At 36.9% G+C, this 16888-nt stretch overlaps 3 protein-coding genes across 3 annotated transcripts; 1 reads left to right on the top strand and 2 right to left on the bottom strand.

The window, feature by feature from the left end:
• Positions 1-2586: 2586 nt before the first annotated feature.
• Positions 2587-3756, bottom strand: LOC130724323 (suppressor protein SRP40). Its single transcript, XM_057575526.1, has one exon. The coding sequence runs from the start codon at positions 3370-3372 to the stop codon at positions 2875-2877; it is 498 nt and encodes a 165-aa protein (XP_057431509.1). The 5' UTR covers positions 3373-3756; the 3' UTR covers positions 2587-2874.
• A 1855-nt stretch (positions 3757-5611) lies between these two features.
• LOC130722204 (mannosyl-oligosaccharide 1,2-alpha-mannosidase MNS3) lies at positions 5612-10013 on the top strand. The gene is made up of 6 exons (XM_057572859.1): positions 5612-5937; positions 6137-7095; positions 7276-7537; positions 8768-8965; positions 9158-9306; positions 9442-10013. Exons 1-6 carry the CDS (start codon positions 5860-5862, stop codon positions 9689-9691), a joined length of 1896 nt encoding a protein of 631 aa, XP_057428842.1. The 5' UTR covers positions 5612-5859; the 3' UTR covers positions 9692-10013.
• A 2-nt stretch (positions 10014-10015) lies between these two features.
• LOC130722203 (potassium channel KAT1) lies at positions 10016-14382 on the bottom strand. Its single transcript, XM_057572858.1, has 11 exons — positions 13719-14382; positions 13413-13628; positions 13159-13314; positions 12997-13054; positions 12587-12904; positions 12094-12333; positions 11856-11954; positions 11717-11749; positions 11437-11622; positions 10611-11316; positions 10016-10328 (listed from the first exon to the last, which is right to left on the bottom strand). Exons 1-11 carry the CDS (start codon positions 13901-13903, stop codon positions 10198-10200), a joined length of 2328 nt encoding a protein of 775 aa, XP_057428841.1. The 5' UTR covers positions 13904-14382; the 3' UTR covers positions 10016-10197.
• Positions 14383-16888: the final 2506 nt, after the last annotated feature.

The raw sequence follows: 16888 nt of genomic DNA, 5'->3' as shown, positions 1-16888 counted from the left end.
CAGAAATCAATTCTAGAAACAAATGAAGCAATCCCAAAATAAATTCCAGAAATTAAAATAACCAGATCTGAAATAATTCCACAATATATACCAGAAATCAATTCCAAAAATCAATTCATACAGAAAACTGAAAATAACCCAAAAAATACATGGCTAAATCTGGAGATGAACAACTCAAAATCATCCCCCTGAATTGAAAATGTGGTAGCAGCGGTGGAGCTTTTCCATTGTGTCAAGATGAAGCATTTGCTGGATATATGTTTCCTCATGTTTTCCACAAATGGTTTTTGACCACAGACATGGTAGTTTCATGAGAACTAGGTCCACATCACATCTCAATACGTAATCTCTCAATTGCCCAAACTCCTAAATAAAGACTAAACACCTCTTTCCTTCTTCTCCTTTCTCTGAAATCAGCTTCTATTGATCTCGCTTTCTCATACCACACCACTCTCCCTCTCTGATAATTCCCCACTCGCGTGGGTTCCAAAATCCATGCTCAAAATTCTACCAGTGGTGATTGTGTTCATGTTGATTTCAGTTGTAATTGGAGAAATCCAAGCTTGTTTTCTTTCAGATTAACCCAGGTGGGAAAAGGTAAAGGGAGGAGGGAGAGGAAAAAGGTAAAGGAAAGGAGGAAAGACAAAATTACCCTCTGGTCCACCGATGGACCAGAAAATAACTAGTGCACCCTAGTGGGCACCCTATATATAATCTAATTTCCACACATTTTTTCTTTTTAATCTCTTTTTTAATACCATATTAATTTAATTGTACTATACTAACGAGGTTGTCTAAATTAAAAAGATATATATCATAATATCAACACTTTAATAGTGACAAATGTTTAAGGACACATCTTATTTTACGCAATTAAGGAAGATATGATGTGACTTGGGTCTCTCTCCATCATTAATCTCTCCACATGTTATAGATGTCTAAGGGTGCTTATCACTATTAGTGGTCTATCTATCACGACTCTTGTCTAAATAATCCAAAGTTAGTCTAGTCTTTGGTGATTTAGTAATTTTTGACATGACTTAAGATTTTCTTAAGCACATTAAAATATTAGTCAATCAAGTGACGGTGATTTAGATAAAGCCTATTTTATCAAATATTTTATCCGTTCTTATGTATTACCATCATGACTCAAATAATAATAAGTGTGTTGAAGCAAAAAAGAGTCACGTTGGTGGGTCATTAACTAAGTGATGGTATGTATAGTTAGGTGTTCGGATTTTAAATATCTTAAGATTTTTAGATTACACTACACACCCACTCACCATTCCCAAACACTCCCGAACCTTTAGCAAACTTTTAGGCTTTGTACGCTTCTAGCCCGACAAGTGGTATGAGACTCTACTTTGCTCAAGGGCCCAAAATCTAAAGAAAACCCTAAAAAAAGAAGAAGAAGCCAAACGAAAATGACTCAGAATAAAATTAGGCTAGGAGAAGAAAATAACTATCATGTAAAATTAAAATTATGGCCTCTAAAACTCAAGTTTAATACAAAAGGAGCACAAGCTCACGCTGACAACCTTTGAGGTTTCATTTGAATACAAGTTCAAGTCGAACAAGTCCAACTCGATTAATTTAGTTAGAATTGAGGGGGAGTTTTACAACAACAAAAAATAGTATCACGTCCTTACATTCATTATCTAAGTTGGTATATATTCATGGGTGTTATAAATCATTTACATTGTATTTATGAGTTGAGTTTTGAAGGGATGAAAGCGAATGAGATACATTAAAAAGTTTATGTGAAGTCTTCCCGGTAGTTGGGAGATTTAAGGGGGGAGGGGAAGGAAACCATCTAAATTTCTCTTAGTTATATTTTTCAGTTACTCCAAATTGTGGGACTTTGAACTCCCAAGCAAGACAATGACTTACCCTTCTTCCCTCTTTCTTGCCCCCCCTCCACATCTCCCTCCTCAAAAAAATATCACAAAGTCAAACACACCCCCTTAAAGCTTTTAGACTACACTATACACACTCACCAATCTCAAACACTTCCTAACCTTCAGCAACCTTTTGGGCCCTGTAGTCTTCTAGCCCAGCATAGTGTATAAAAAATATGACTAATTACTATAACTTTTTTTTTTGAAACTTACTAATTATTATAACTAGGATTGAACCTGTGCAGGAATGTCATTTATTGAATTTCATTTATATTGTCACATGAAGGACGAGTCCCTATTCATTGTGACATGGATCCGTCTTGTGTGGCACATCGTCTAGAGAGCCGTCCCTACAATTCACTGCATGCTCGAACAAAGTAAACGCTACGAAACTTGAAATTAAGGACCCTTAATTTATTATTACTTTGCTTTGCTTTCCCCAACGATGCAAATTCACGTGCCTCTTTCTCATTCTCCCCCTCTCTACACCAACCTTAGATTTCATTTACCAAAATCCACCTTAATCAGCAACTATTCTATGAAGAAATTCCTTGGAAGAAAGAAACATTTATACTTCAATAACAGACATCTCTGTCTGTAACTGGTCAAATCTAATAATGAAAAAAGTCAGAGATAACAGAAAAGGAAAAATTCACAAAATACTAATGCAATGATCACATTACTTTTACATTATGACCAAGAACAATTAGAAAGAAACACATTCTGCAGATGCATGCAGAATCAAAATCTTCACTGATTTATTTAAGTATACATTTTTGTTGATCTCTACATTCACTCTTATTGTCATCTATTACAACATCAACAGGAAGTAAGGAAAAAGAAAGTGAACAATTAATGCAAGAAAGATCAAAACTCAAAAGCAATGTAGTCTCAATTGCTTGCGTGTATGATGTATCTGTATAAATATAGTGAAGAACCGACCACAATGTGGGGTTGTTGAACCTTCATCAATTCCTCATGGTTTTGTTGATGTATCTGTGAGATGGCAGTGGAAGGACACGGAATCGGGTTGATCATTGTGGCAAGGTGAGGAACCAGACGGAGGGACAAAACCCTTTGGGAGCATAACAGAGAAAACTCGAGATTGCTGGTTCTTGATCATCATCTTCCTCCTCTGCTTCATGTTCTTGTTTCTGTTCATTCTTCTCATCCTCTTCTTGAGGCGTTCTTGTCTTCTCGTGAACATGGCAGGGTCGGTGTTCTTGAGGTAGAACACTTGGTGGTAATGGGTTGCAGTTGCAGCGATGGTTGAAGAAGGGTTTATGTTTTGGTTCTGGGGTTGAATATCTTGGTTGGAAGAAAGTGAAGAAGAAGAAGAAGAAGAAGAAGAGGAAGAAGAAGAAGAAGAAGGAGATGAAGATGAAGAAGAAGAAACAGAGTAAGATAGGAGGCAGAGCAAGAACAGAGTAGTGCAGAGGATCTTGAAGTTGAAGGCTTGATTGAGAATGTCCATTGAGAACAGAGTGGCTAGTCAGTTTGGTGCTGTGTGGAGAGGTGAAGCAAGAAAAAATGGGAAGTGAGAGAGCGCTGAGATTGAGGATTAGCGAGAATTCCAATGGGTTGCTGTGACTTTTGAGAACAATCAAGTTTTATACACACTCAAAATTACAACTCCACCTTCAAGAGTTTGAAGAGAGAGAGAGAAGTGAGACATACTATGATAGATGACATGGTGAGAAAAGAAAAGAGAAATGAGAGAAAATGTCTGGAAATAGGACAAAAGAGAAATTGAATCTCAATGTATAAAAATTGTTTTGAAAGAATGAGAACATAGCAAAGACTAAAGAGATTGATATTTAACCCCAAATGTACACAATAAAAAAAACTGAAATGGGTGATTATGAGTGATTGCATTGATGGAGGGCTGCAGAGAATCTCAATCCATACTTGCTGTGGATATATACATCCATGATGAAGAGACATCAGAAGGGAATTCACAGGAGACGAAAAATTGGCCACTGTTTATGCAATGAAATCAATTAAAAGAAAAAAATGAAGAAGGGACGAATAGGATAAGAGGTATAAACAATGAGGGTAGAAAGTTCATTCACATATACTTTCACTTTCATCTTTATCTACTTTTATTATCACATCATTATCACATCTTATATTTCCATCTCTTTCAAAGTCAATGCATGTGAATGAGTTTTTTTATTTCAAAAAATAATAATTGGTTGAGACACTACAAGAAATGTTGATAAATAGCTTCAAAATATGTCATCAGGCATGACACGAACACTAGTTAGTGCACCTTGGTCAATTCTAAGTTATCACAAATGAGTTATTAACAAGTTCACAAAGTGGCGGAGGCCAGGGTGGCCTATAGGGGCCATGGTCACCCCCAAAAATTTGTAATTGTCTTTGAATTTTTTGTAGTATTGTGAATCCTGAGTTGCTTCACCAATGGAGAAGAAGTTTTGGATCTCTGAAAATATATATTATCATTTTTAGTCATTGCCGTTAAGTTTTGTTGACAGGGAATCACATAATGATGACTCACCTTTCTTATTTGATATTTTTCATCTAATTTGGCACGATGTGACTCACTCATTTACACAACTTAATATCAACATATGTAGCCACGTAAGCAAAACTTAACGATAACGATTGACTTATGCGAATGAGTGGGTCACACTATGCCAAATCAGATAAAAAAAACACCAAACATGAGAGGTGAGTCATCATTATGTGGATCCTCATTAACAAAACTTAAAGGACAAGGATGAAAACATATTACAATGTACATTTTCAAATGATTAAAAATTTGCTATAAACTTAGCTAAGAGTCGAGTGATACAGAGTAGAAGCAAACACATTGAAACTAAATTTCCATTTCTAAGAGATCAAGTGAACAAATATGAGTTGGTTCATTGTTGTACAAATTTGCAAACAATTGAAATCCTTACAAAACCTTTGTAGGCAAAATCGACTTGAAGAACTTGGAAAGATGTGGGGAGTTGTTTCATTAACGAAAAAAGTTATGTTGACATATTATTTACACCTTCACCTTTAACAAATATGGAAAAAAAATGAATGAGTGATATGATAGGTAATGTGATAAAATATGTAGCGAGATAAAAAGAAAAATATATGAAAATGAGATGAAAGGAAAAATTGAGTATAAATATATCAAAACTCTTTTATTAACCTTTTGAATCAAGGAGAAGGGAGTGTTGAGATGAAATGTAATTAAAAACGTCATGAGTGGTTAGTTGTTGTTAATAGACAATTATAACAACTAGTTAGTTAGAACACTAGTATATATAGTTACTACTTACTAGTTGTTTGTGATTGTACAAGAAGTAATGCTATTTTACACGACTCAATTACGTATGATTTTTACGACAATGTACTTTAAAGACGAATAACAGATGAAGTTTAATAACAATAATGATTTTATTTTTAAAAATCAGAATTTGTAACCAATCACATTTGGTCGCGCTGGTCGTAAGCTGAATTTGTCGTGTTCATTAGCATTATCCTTCTATAAGAGAGGGTGAGCTTTAATAAATTTTTCATTCATCAATTATTACTCTGTCCATCTCTATTTTCTCAGTTACCGTTAGTTAAAAGACATTTATTAAAAGAGATATACGATTTTTGAACGGTTACCGTTAATTAGAAGATATTTATTAGGAGTAATATGCAAGAGATGTATCAAATAATTGTAATTAAATCTAGACATACAAATTAGAGCATAGTCAATGATATCAATGGTGTTGGATTGCATTTGCACCCATTGATCAATGGTCAATCTGAAAGTTCATCTAACACGGTGGTGGTGAATGGTGATCTCTCTCTTTCTCTGATTGTCGCGTCGAATGAGGCACAGCATCATCATCATCATCCTGTTCCTACGCAATCGAATTCCAACCTAAGTTTGTGTCTGTGTCTGTCTTCGTTGGAATTCGGATCGGATCGGAATTCGGATCCTCACAGCATGTCCAAGTCTCTCCCTTACTCCAGAAAAGATGTTGACTACGATAACGCCAAGTTTCGCCACCGTTCTTTCTCCAAGGTTCGATTCCTTTCAACTCTGTAGTTAGCTTCTCCGATTTGCTTCAACTCAACATACCCACTATTCAATTTCAATCAATAAGTGTTACTATATCCTGCAATATTCATAAGAACTTGTTAAACCTTGGTTGCATAGGTGAATGAATGAATGCACAATTTTCATGTATGGAATGTTTGTTTACTATGTCTTGATTTTCCAGGTTATTACTCAGACCTTCCTCACTAGTAACCGGAAGCGTGATTGTATTAGCTGTAGTACTGGAAAGTTTCTAGCATTGTTAATGATTTGTGGGGTAGGATATCTTATGCTGACACATACGAGTCCCGGTCGTGTAGTTTCTAATGATCATGGTGAAGTAATTGGAAATGGAAAGAGTGGAGAAGATAGTGGTATTGCTGATGGTTCTGGGAGGTTGAAGAAGTTATGGAGACGGGCTCCGAGGCTTCCTCCTCGATTACCCCCGGATACTAAAGTGGCTGATAATGGTGTGTCTGGAACGTTGGATGACGGATCGTTGTGGATTAGTAGGCAGCAGAAAGTTAAGGAGGCTTTTGTTCATGCGTGGTCTGGCTACAAGAAATATGCCATGGGTTATGATGAACTTATGCCACTCAGCCAACATGGGGTTGATGGATTAGGAGGGTTAGGTGCTACGGTGGTGGATGCTCTTGATACGGCGATGATAATGGGTCTTGATGAGGTTGTTACTGAAGCAGGATCCTGGGTTGAAGAACATCTTTCTGAGAGGATCAGTAAAAAGGGTCAAGTAAATTTATTTGAAACCACAATTCGGGTTTTGGGTGGGCTTTTAAGTGCTTACCATCTAAGTGGTGGGGAAAAAGGAATGAACTTAACTCATGCAGGACCGAAACCGGCCGTTTATTTAGAAACTGCTAAGAATTTGGCTGACCGTCTGATGTCGGCTTTCACAGCTAGTCCAACTGCTATTCCATTTAGTGATGTCATTCTGCATGAGTCAACAGCACATCCAGCTCCTGGTGGATTGAGTAGCACATCAGAAGTTTCCACTTTGCAGCTTGAGTTCAATTATCTCAGTTCTGTATCAGGTGATCTGAAATATAGTTTGGAGGCAATGAAGGTCATGGATCACATGAATACTCTTCCCAAGCTTGAAGGACTAGTTCCTATCTATATTAGGTATTCAATTGCATATAATTTAATTAGTGTATTTGGACATTACTTTTTACTTGTAATAATTAGTGACAACCTTCCAATTCATTTGTGTCAATTGTTTTAGTCCCTTTTGGGCCTGTGCTTTCTTTTCTTTTCTCATTATATTTCTACTAACATTTAGATATTTCTGTAAACTAAATGCAGCCCTGATTCTGGTCAATTTAGTGGAGAAAATATAAGACTGGGATCTCGTGGTGACAGCTACTACGAGTACTTAATTAAAGTATGGCTTCAGAATAGAGCTAGTAGAGATAGTAATACATCTTATCTGTATGATATGTATAAGGAAGCAATGAATGGTGTGAGGCATCTTCTTGTTCGGAAATCGATTCCAAATGGACTAGTTTTTGTTGGAGAGTTGCCTGGCGGATCAAATGGGGGTTTCAGTCCGAAAATGGATCACCTGGTAAGCAGTACTTCCTAATTTTTAAGTTCGGCAATGCATGAAATTTATCTAGTATGTATGTTGCTTCAAAACATCTTTCAGTAGAAAAACTGCAAAAGGATTGATCCAGTTAGTGTGCTGTATGGAATATACTCTTTTTGTATGCATAATGCATTTGTCTGAGAATCTTGAACTGTGGATCAGTGTGTTATTAGATACTATTGATTTGCGTTTGGCGTAGGTACTGACGTATAAAATTGAAAATTTGTAGACTCTGAATCTGGAATTATGATATCCCCACCCTATGGTAATATACAGACTATATGAAATTAAACAGCATCTGTCCCTGCAGGCCTGCACTGTTACCTCTGTCTACTGTACTGTAGTATATTATCTTTATATGGCTGCTAATATTAAGTCATGCTCTTCTCTGTCCATGGTTTAAAATTCATTCCATAAACAACTAAAATATCGATATTATTTGTTTTATATATCAGGAACTAGATTTTCCTTATAATAGTTATGAGAAAGAATTTTTGTTATTTTGCAACTTGAGTATATAATCATAATATTACAATTATGAGGATGTCACAATTGTACTCTACATTCTACTATGGAATTTGACTAAAAAATTAGGTGAAAGTTATGTGGCTGGTGTTACAAAAGAATGGGGGGAAAATAAATAGTCAATAACATCATGGGATGAACTATGTGAACTGTTATTGGTTTGAGATATTTTCTAATTTACATTTACATTAGCAGAATTACTTCCTTTTGAGTCATAAGACGGGTTTCTAATCAATACATGTTGGCTCAGTTGGTAAGGACGGACCACCACTTCCCCTCATATCCCATTTCCGATGTGAGGGCTGTGTTGGTGGACAATTTGTTAGTACCTCTGTAAGTAACCTATGGTCCCAGAACTGACCCGTGATGGTGACTGGAGTCGAAGCCACCCAAACTTTAATTCATCGATAAAAAAATAAGACAGGTTTCTAGGATGGCTCAACTTCTCTTAAAAGTTGTTTTTATCCCAAACTTGTGATAACGTTTCTAGGTTTACAGATTCCCTTAGTTGTGTTAAAGTGGTCTTTATCCCAAACTAAGATTACAAATCATCAAATAGTAGTTCAGTTTAGGAGAAAAGGACATCCTCCAGAATTTTATCTTGCAAAAACTCTATTGTGCACTTTGATCGTAATTAAGAGGTACCTACTAACACTGATGTAAAATTTGGTACTGCCTATTCAGGTGTGTTTCTTACCTGGCACTCTTGCACTTGGTGCCACTAAAGGCCTTACAAAGGATCAGGCAATGAAAGACAATATGCTCAACTTTGAAGACCTAGAAAATATGAAGCTTGCAGAAGATCTGGCTAAAACATGCTTCGAAATGTACTCAGTAACTTCAACTGGTTTGGCTCCTGAAATTGCTTACTTTCATACTGAGGTTAGTAGGATCTTTATCGCATTTTGAATTTATTAAATGATTAAAGATCTCATGTAAAAACAGCAATGAATCTCATTATTTATGTCTTTCACTCTATGGTGCTGCATTTGAAAAGTATTCTTAAAGTGCATCTATATACAGGGAGAATAGAGATATAACGACTAGCTTTTGGTGTATGCTTTTAATACCCAGGAATTTTCTGAAGAAGGTCATGATGGTGGAAATAAGAACTCAGAGTATATCAATGACATCATAATAAAACCTGCTGACCGTCATAATCTTTTGAGACCTGAGACAGTGGAGTCGTTGTTTGTTTTGTACCGTATCACAGAAGATCCAAAGTATGTATTTTCCCCTCTTAAAGATAAGATTAGTTTACATTTTCATATCTTGTGGCCATATACAAGAAATGAAGATAGGCTTCATTTTTCTTTCCGTGATTTTTTTGAAATAACCATATATATATTGTCTTACAGATATCGTGAATGGGGTTGGCAAATCTTTGAAGCTTTTGAAAAGCACACAAAGGTTGATACTGGTGGATATTGTTCTCTGGACGATGTAACTAGTGTTCCTCCTCATAAAAGAGACAAAATGGAGACTTTCTTTCTGGGTGAAACCCTTAAATACTTATACTTGCTTTTTGGGGACAGCTCTGTTATTCCTTTGGATAAATTTGTTTTTAACACGGAAGCCCATCCTATACCAATCAATTTGAAGAAATGAGTTTTATTCATCAAAGGCATTCAATAGACAGCTTGTAGAAATCCAGACTGTGTTGGCACAACTTGGGATGCTTCTTTCAAGTTACTCAGGCATCTCTTGAGCAAGAGCACTTCTGGTTGTAAAGGAATTGATTAGTTGGATTCTCAGGGAAAATGTAAACTGTGCAATACATCAGCAACACATTTCAAAGACCATCACTTGATTACATGACTTATTTTCTTGGATTTATAGACAGCATTTCTCAATGAGATTGTAAAATTTTGTTACAACAATCATATACGAAGAGCAGTTTTTGTAATTGAATTGTATGATTTTCTTCCAATATGTTGTTGAATGCTTAGCATTTTTAATATTTTATTAAAACATTGTCATTACATTCCTATACAATAGACCAAATGGTCATACCCCTTCCTAGACCCTTTGCATGCAGAAGCATTGTGCACCAGACCGCCCTTTTTTTTTCATTACATTCCTAAAGGTACAATCTATCTACATTGGTAATATCGTCAACTCAAATTTTCACTGTCGCTGCAAAGAAGAAAGAGATGATCACCATCTCTAATCACATTAATGTCATCTATCTCTGCATTCTCTGCATTAACTATTTTCGTAGGGCTGAAGCCACCAATTTTTTCACCTGCAGTTTTACAAGTTAATAGTTAGATGGAGCAAGTAAGAGCACTACAAAGTTCTACTATTGTGTTCAGATGATTGCATTTGATTTTGGTAGGCACCCCCTTCCCTTTCCTTCCCTTCCCTTCCCTTCCCTTCCCTTCCCTCAGCAAAAAATATAAAAAAAGAAGGGGGAGAAAAAGCGATCATTCTCTTTCTCTCTGTGTGTGCCTTGTATGTATCAAATTGCTAACAGTTATAGGTTCATAAATCATATTCAATTATTCTTTCTGAGTTCAAAGCATACCAGAAATTTTGAGCAACTCTTCTAATGAATCAGGTAGGATTATCAGTTTCCCATGCTGTCCCTGGGAGGTACTTCTGCATCTGCCAGGCAAATGGATTGTTACTCTCTTCTTGATGAACCTTGCTGCTTCTCTATCACTAAGACTGTTAGAATTTATTGAACTGGAGTTTGTGCATAGTTTCTTTAATGGGAAGTTGACAGGTCTAATACCATCTTTTCTACAGTTTCTGGCTGAGTCATTCCCCCCAAGGTTAAGGATTTCTGGCTCTACAATCTCTACTCTATATTCATCTGATTTATTCTCATTTTCACAGCTCAGTATTTGGTGAGGAATGATTTTATTTTTTAGCTGTTTGACTACTGCTTTTTGTGTCCACCCTATGGGGTCTGGGTTCTTTGCACTTGCATCTCTTTCAAGCAGAATTTCAACAACGTCTAGATTCCCTTTGTGCGCAGCAGCATGAGGATCTCTTTTGCCATTCTCAGGGATCATGTTACACTTGTTGACTAAATGAGCATCATTAGTCACCTTATGCAGACTGTTGTCTGAGTCTCTGACATTTATGCACTCTCCTTCATGCCCATTTGAATTATTTGCACAGTCATGTGAAGAGCTTGCTCGCATGTTACCTCCATGAAGCAGTTCATGGAGAATAGGATTTGAACGTGTATATTCAAAGCCAAGCTCTTCATGCCCCTTCAATCTCTGTCAATGTAGATAACATCTCATTAGGAGCCTGTTGTTATTGAAGAGCATATGGGATGAAAGAAATTTATACAACATATTTTACATTTAGAGTTTAGAGCCCTTCAATGTCCTAATTACCATTAAAAGGTTATCCATTATAATTTGTGCATCTCCTGGATTTGCTTGTAAAACATTCTTCAAGGATTTTTTGTTGAGCCTTAAAATCTGAGAAAGCTCTGTGGTCTGGACTGTGAAAGGCTGTGATATACAATGCAAGACTCCAATCTCTCCAAATGCATCTACTGCAATTGCCTTCCCAAGGACCTGTTTTGTTAATGTAGAGTTAGGAAGATATATTCACTCGTTTCATTGGGTGATTTGAAGTACAAAACATGTCATGTATGAATCTATAACATACCTGATCATGCCCATCAATGTGGCGAACCAGATTCTGCAACAAGTAATCATTTGGAAAGAAAAATATAAATTAGTCGACATTCTTTAAGATTAATTTTTGGTTACTACTTACTAGACCATTGATGTCTTAGCTAACTTACCACTGCCCCTGAAACCAGCACGTAAAGGTCGGTAGGAGACTCGTTTTGCAGTATCACAACTTCCTTGGGTGGGAAATACTCTGCCTCCATTTCTGAAACCTTTTATAACAAGGTCATTTGGTCAATTTAGTATATTGTAGCATTAGTTCTTCATCTTCTTACTCTTGTATTAGCCAAAGAAAAGGAAGTGGACAATAAAAGAGACAAAGGGTTAAACAACACATGTGGAGGATTATACCAGTTGGAAAAGGAAGTCATGGGAGACTCCTTGGAAGAGGTAGACCTTCTGAACAACAGGAAAAAAGAGATGGTGTGCAATGCTTGAACGAATTGCTTTTGGCAGATCATTCATTGTTTCTTGCTGCTTCAATCCTTCTGTTTTAAACCTCAAGCAAATGTGTGCCAACATTTGATCCTGTATGCGACTTGGCAAATGATTCCTTGAAGCAAATTCAGAAGCAGCCTTGACTGTTTCTCTCTGTGGAACCAAAACCAATCCTCTTATTTAGAGGAAAGAAATAAAGTTCCTCATATCTGAATGAGTTATTTTTCAGAAAGGCAATAATTAGCTACCACTAACAATGAAGCTGAAGGGTATTTGTTGAATGAAAAATTTAGAATAAGAGCTCAGTCCAACACATCCACAGTATAAACTATCACAGGAATTAGTAAGTGATTGGCACTGGCAAATTGAGCAGTACCAGAATAAGCATAAGCTTGAGAGTACTTACAAAGTCTCTGGTGCGGCTGGTCCAGTGGACTACAAGGTTAGTCATGTTTCCAATGATGTATGCCCCTAAACCCAAGTTGAACAGCATGTAAGCGATATCAAACACCATTTCTCTGGTGTTCTCAGCATGTAAATCACCATAGCCAGTGGTAGTGAGGGTGACAATGGACCAGTATATTGCAGTGACATATTTGTCCCAAAGACTTTCTTCTTTAAAATTTGGATACACAGCACCAATCCATGTTTTTTTAGAATCAGGGTACCTATCTGCAATTAGATAGTTAAAGCATCCAGCACAGTGCACTGCAAACAATGTTACCTGAAAGTTGGTGAAAGATGAGGCAATTCAGTTCTGGAAGTAACTTGAAATTGTAAAGGAAGAAAGCAAACACAAGACATTTAGTGGCTTACAGCAATGAGCTTTGTGCACCTAATCCAGAAATAATTGAAACGAATGTCCTTTTCAAGTCTGAAGTAAAGCAAAGAGGCTAGTAAGTATTGTCATATTCTTGTAACTAAAAGGGGTGATGAAACCCAGAACTGTGAAGTTGAATATGATATATGATGGCAAACCTTGCAAATAGAGAACTGACTCTTCTCAGACGCCATAATCGAAGCATGTTAAGAACTTTGAAGCCAAGCTCACTGCTGTGATCAGTGAAGAGGAGGGTAATGGACTCAAATGGTGCTGTTGAGCAGACATCAAAAGCAAACCAGGTAGATATGTACCTGGAAGTTTGGTGAAGAAATATGAAGCAAGCAGAGTTTTTGGAGATTCGTTTTCAGCTTTGAAGGAATAATGACTTTTTAACTTTTTATGCACTCACCTGATTGCAATTCTCTTTGGATCATCAACCAGAAGATAAGAATGGCTGTCAAGGTAAGCGACGAAGAATGTCAGCACAATGTCAATGGCAAAGAAGCCATTGACAATGTTGTCTATGATGAATAGTGTGCCCTGCTTGGAAGGCAGAAAGGCAAACTCAAACGGGCAAATCCAAGCAGAGTATATGACCAAAACAACCAGTAACAACTCCCAAGCCCTGTGATGAAAGAGAATATGAGAAGAAGTGCAGGCACAAATGACAACATTCATAAAGTTATCTCATTGTGACTATGTAAAGGATCATCACCTATACCGAGGGTTGAAAGGGGAGGTGATGTATTTTCTTAGTACAATTTCCCGGTTAATTCTGGCTCCAAGAGATGGTAGGAGATCATTGGACAAAAAGCTGCTATGTGCAAGACTATGACTGCCCATTTCGAATTCGTCTACCCAGAATCTCTGGAAGAAGTTTTTTGTACAGAAAATTGACATTTTATGAGCTTGAATCCTCACAGGTACAATAGAGATAGTGAAGTTTTCATGGGTTTGAATCCTCTCTGGAGTTGGCCATATTTATAGTCAGTTTTAGACCACTTCTTTCCTTATGTAGCCTGTGATGAAGGGATAATCAGGAAGCTTATGCAGCTAATGCTAAATAAGAGGGTGTAAAAACGTGGAGGGAAAATCCACCTTCTTGTCTCAACAAATAAAGCTTGAAGAGATGGAAGAAAACGAGAGGAAATGATAGAGTACGGCAAGTGGCAGACAAGGGAGTTTCTTAAATGCAGCTGCAGACAAATTTTTATGTCATAGAGAGGAGGGTACAAAGAAGATGCAAAAAGGTGTTACTCTCTGTCTATATGGTGGTGCTAGTGGTGGTGGCCTTTGGGTTGGTCCTTGTGGTGGTTGCTCCACCAACACATGTGGAGGTGGAAATTATATAATAAGAAATAAAGTCCCTTGGTTTGAAACAACATGTTCAGAATGAAACACATTGTTTAGTGTAAAACAGAAGAATTAGAACTGATTTTTTGTAAGTATGATACGTGGACCAGTAAGGCTTTTGTAACACACTAACCCTTGTCCATAACCCACTAACACAAAAATCCCTATGATTAATGCTTCTGTTGATCATAATCATTAACAAGTTAATTTTGTTTTTCTCCTGATTAACTTGAATCAGACGACATTAAAATGCTGCTGATTAGCACCGACCCTTTCACATTGGATTAAGGTTCTTGTGGCCCACCTATGATTAGTTGATCATGATCTATAGCATATAAATTATATTGTGAGTCAATGTTTATAAAATTGAAAATTCTATTGCGTATGGTTTCCGTCAACATACAGGTTAGCGTCGGTTTTTAACTACCAAAAGATTTGCAGCAGTTAAAAACATTCGCTAATTTGTATGTCAGTTGTATATTAATGCTTAAGCGCATGTTCACATATAAGAACTCTTAGGATCATGAAGTTAAGATGAATGTGTTAATTGTCAGGATTTTTCTTTATAATATTCTCTCCTTTCATTCCTTGTTGTCCTCAAGCCACATGGTTGGACATCTCCATTGCAGAGCAGCAAAAGCCAAACGGAACTGCAGTATTTGTGAAGTTTGGAGTGTTTGATGGAAAGGAATAAAGCACACAAAAAAATTTGTGGCTTTTTGAATTTGAGAAATTCCAATTTCCAAGCAATAAAGATAGTATAAAATACAAATGTTGAATTCCATGAGATCACTCTCTCATCTTATGAGTTAATTTAGCATGTGAAAGAAGGTCATAATCCTGGTCCCGTGTGAATATCTTTCAAGAATCTTTCCCCAGAGATAATGGAGAGCTAACCCACTTGCAGGGGTACAAAGGTTGTGTCAAAAGAGAATTGGTTAAAAAGTAGAAAATCTGTGAGCCTAATGGGAGTTTTAATCTAGTAAAGAAAGTTTTCTAGAGTCTTTGAAAGAAAGCATTTGCACACCACAACATGGACTTGATGCCTTCAAACAAGAAAGAATAGGTTGTGTACAACTTGGTATTTTCTTGTATAATATATGTATTTTAGTATGAGAATTATGTTCGAGCCGAAAACATCTACATCATGGTGGGCCGGCTCTCTTAACATAATTATTTTTTCCAGACAAAAGACTCGAAACTAGGGTTTTAAATTCTGGTTGCGGTCGCGGTTGCTGATGTGTCACGGCAGTGCTGACTGATGCGGGTTGGTGCGGCCACAATTGCGGGCCCGATGTCGATGCGAACTCGAACCTAATTTGGTATACAATTACAGCTATCAGCTATGTTTGGATCTCTGCAAGCATCAACACAAACGGATGTTAGCACACATTACAAGACAGCTGGTATCTAAACCCACATTACGACCACGGTGCAAGTAATTGTTCTTGTATTACATTAATTATTAATGCAATTATACAAAACATGAAAGTGGGGTTGTGGAAAAGTGTTTGTTTCATGTTGTGGCGCCTATAAGTTGCAGAGAAGCCCCACCTCTCGTGGGAGGCATGTTATCCAGGTACAAGGATGTCGATGATCACATGGATTAGCAATGAATCAACCCAAATTATCTTCCAACTCTGTGGTTAAAGATTGCTCTCTCTTGAGTGTGGTTTAGTACTTAGGTTGCCCCATGAATTAATCATGATTGTCGTGAATATGCACTCTTCTAAAAGGTTCAGAGGATGTTGACATGCAGGGACAAATCTCTCCTCAATTTTCGTATAAGCATAATGTGCTGGTCACATAATAATTAGCTTAATTCTCTATTAGCAAAAAGTGCATTGCAGTTGCGGTGTGAAACTATGACTTTTCAGAAAAAGAAGCAGTAGTTTTATCCAGCAGCCTGACGCGAAGTGTAAAAAATAAAATAGAAGTGTTATCGAGTCGTTAAAAAATTAACGTGTGCTTTTGGGCACAATTTAAGGTGGTCGAAAATCTTCACTAAACATAAATGTCAGTTAAATGTCGAGAATCGTTAGGGTTCAACAATCATTATTGAAAAATGAAAGAAAGATCAGCGCACATCATGTTCGTGGCCGTCATGGTCTTAATGAAAATAGTCCATATACACCAAACCGCGGTATATAGACTCATTTTCTTAGTTAAGAAGAATTTAAGTCTTGAATCAATCGAATCGCAGTATACAGACTCCTTTAGAATTGCGTAGAAATTATTTTGTGTCTTTCCCATTTAAAAGGATCCAAATCCAATCTAGAATGAGCATTTGTCTTTGGTATCAAATGGGGCTCACTTTTGGCACTGTAGCATTTGCCTCGGGCATCAAATGGGGCTCACTTGACTCACTGTCTTTCTCTCAAGCTATGCATGCTCTGGGGAAGCCCCTAGTTGATACCCTATACCAAGTCCACATGATTAGTTTAACTTGCTTCTTCAGTCTTTAGTTTTTCAAAATTACAGAACACAACACTACTACGTACACTAGGGATCACCACTTATAAATTCTAATTA

The sequence above is a fragment of the Lotus japonicus genome, chromosome 6, assembly GCF_012489685.1.
Source record: "Lotus japonicus ecotype B-129 chromosome 6, LjGifu_v1.2".
NCBI lineage: Eukaryota > Viridiplantae > Streptophyta > Magnoliopsida > Fabales > Fabaceae > Lotus > Lotus japonicus.
The sequence above is the reverse complement of the archived record's forward strand: the minus strand, read 5'-3'. Positions and strand labels throughout refer to the sequence as shown.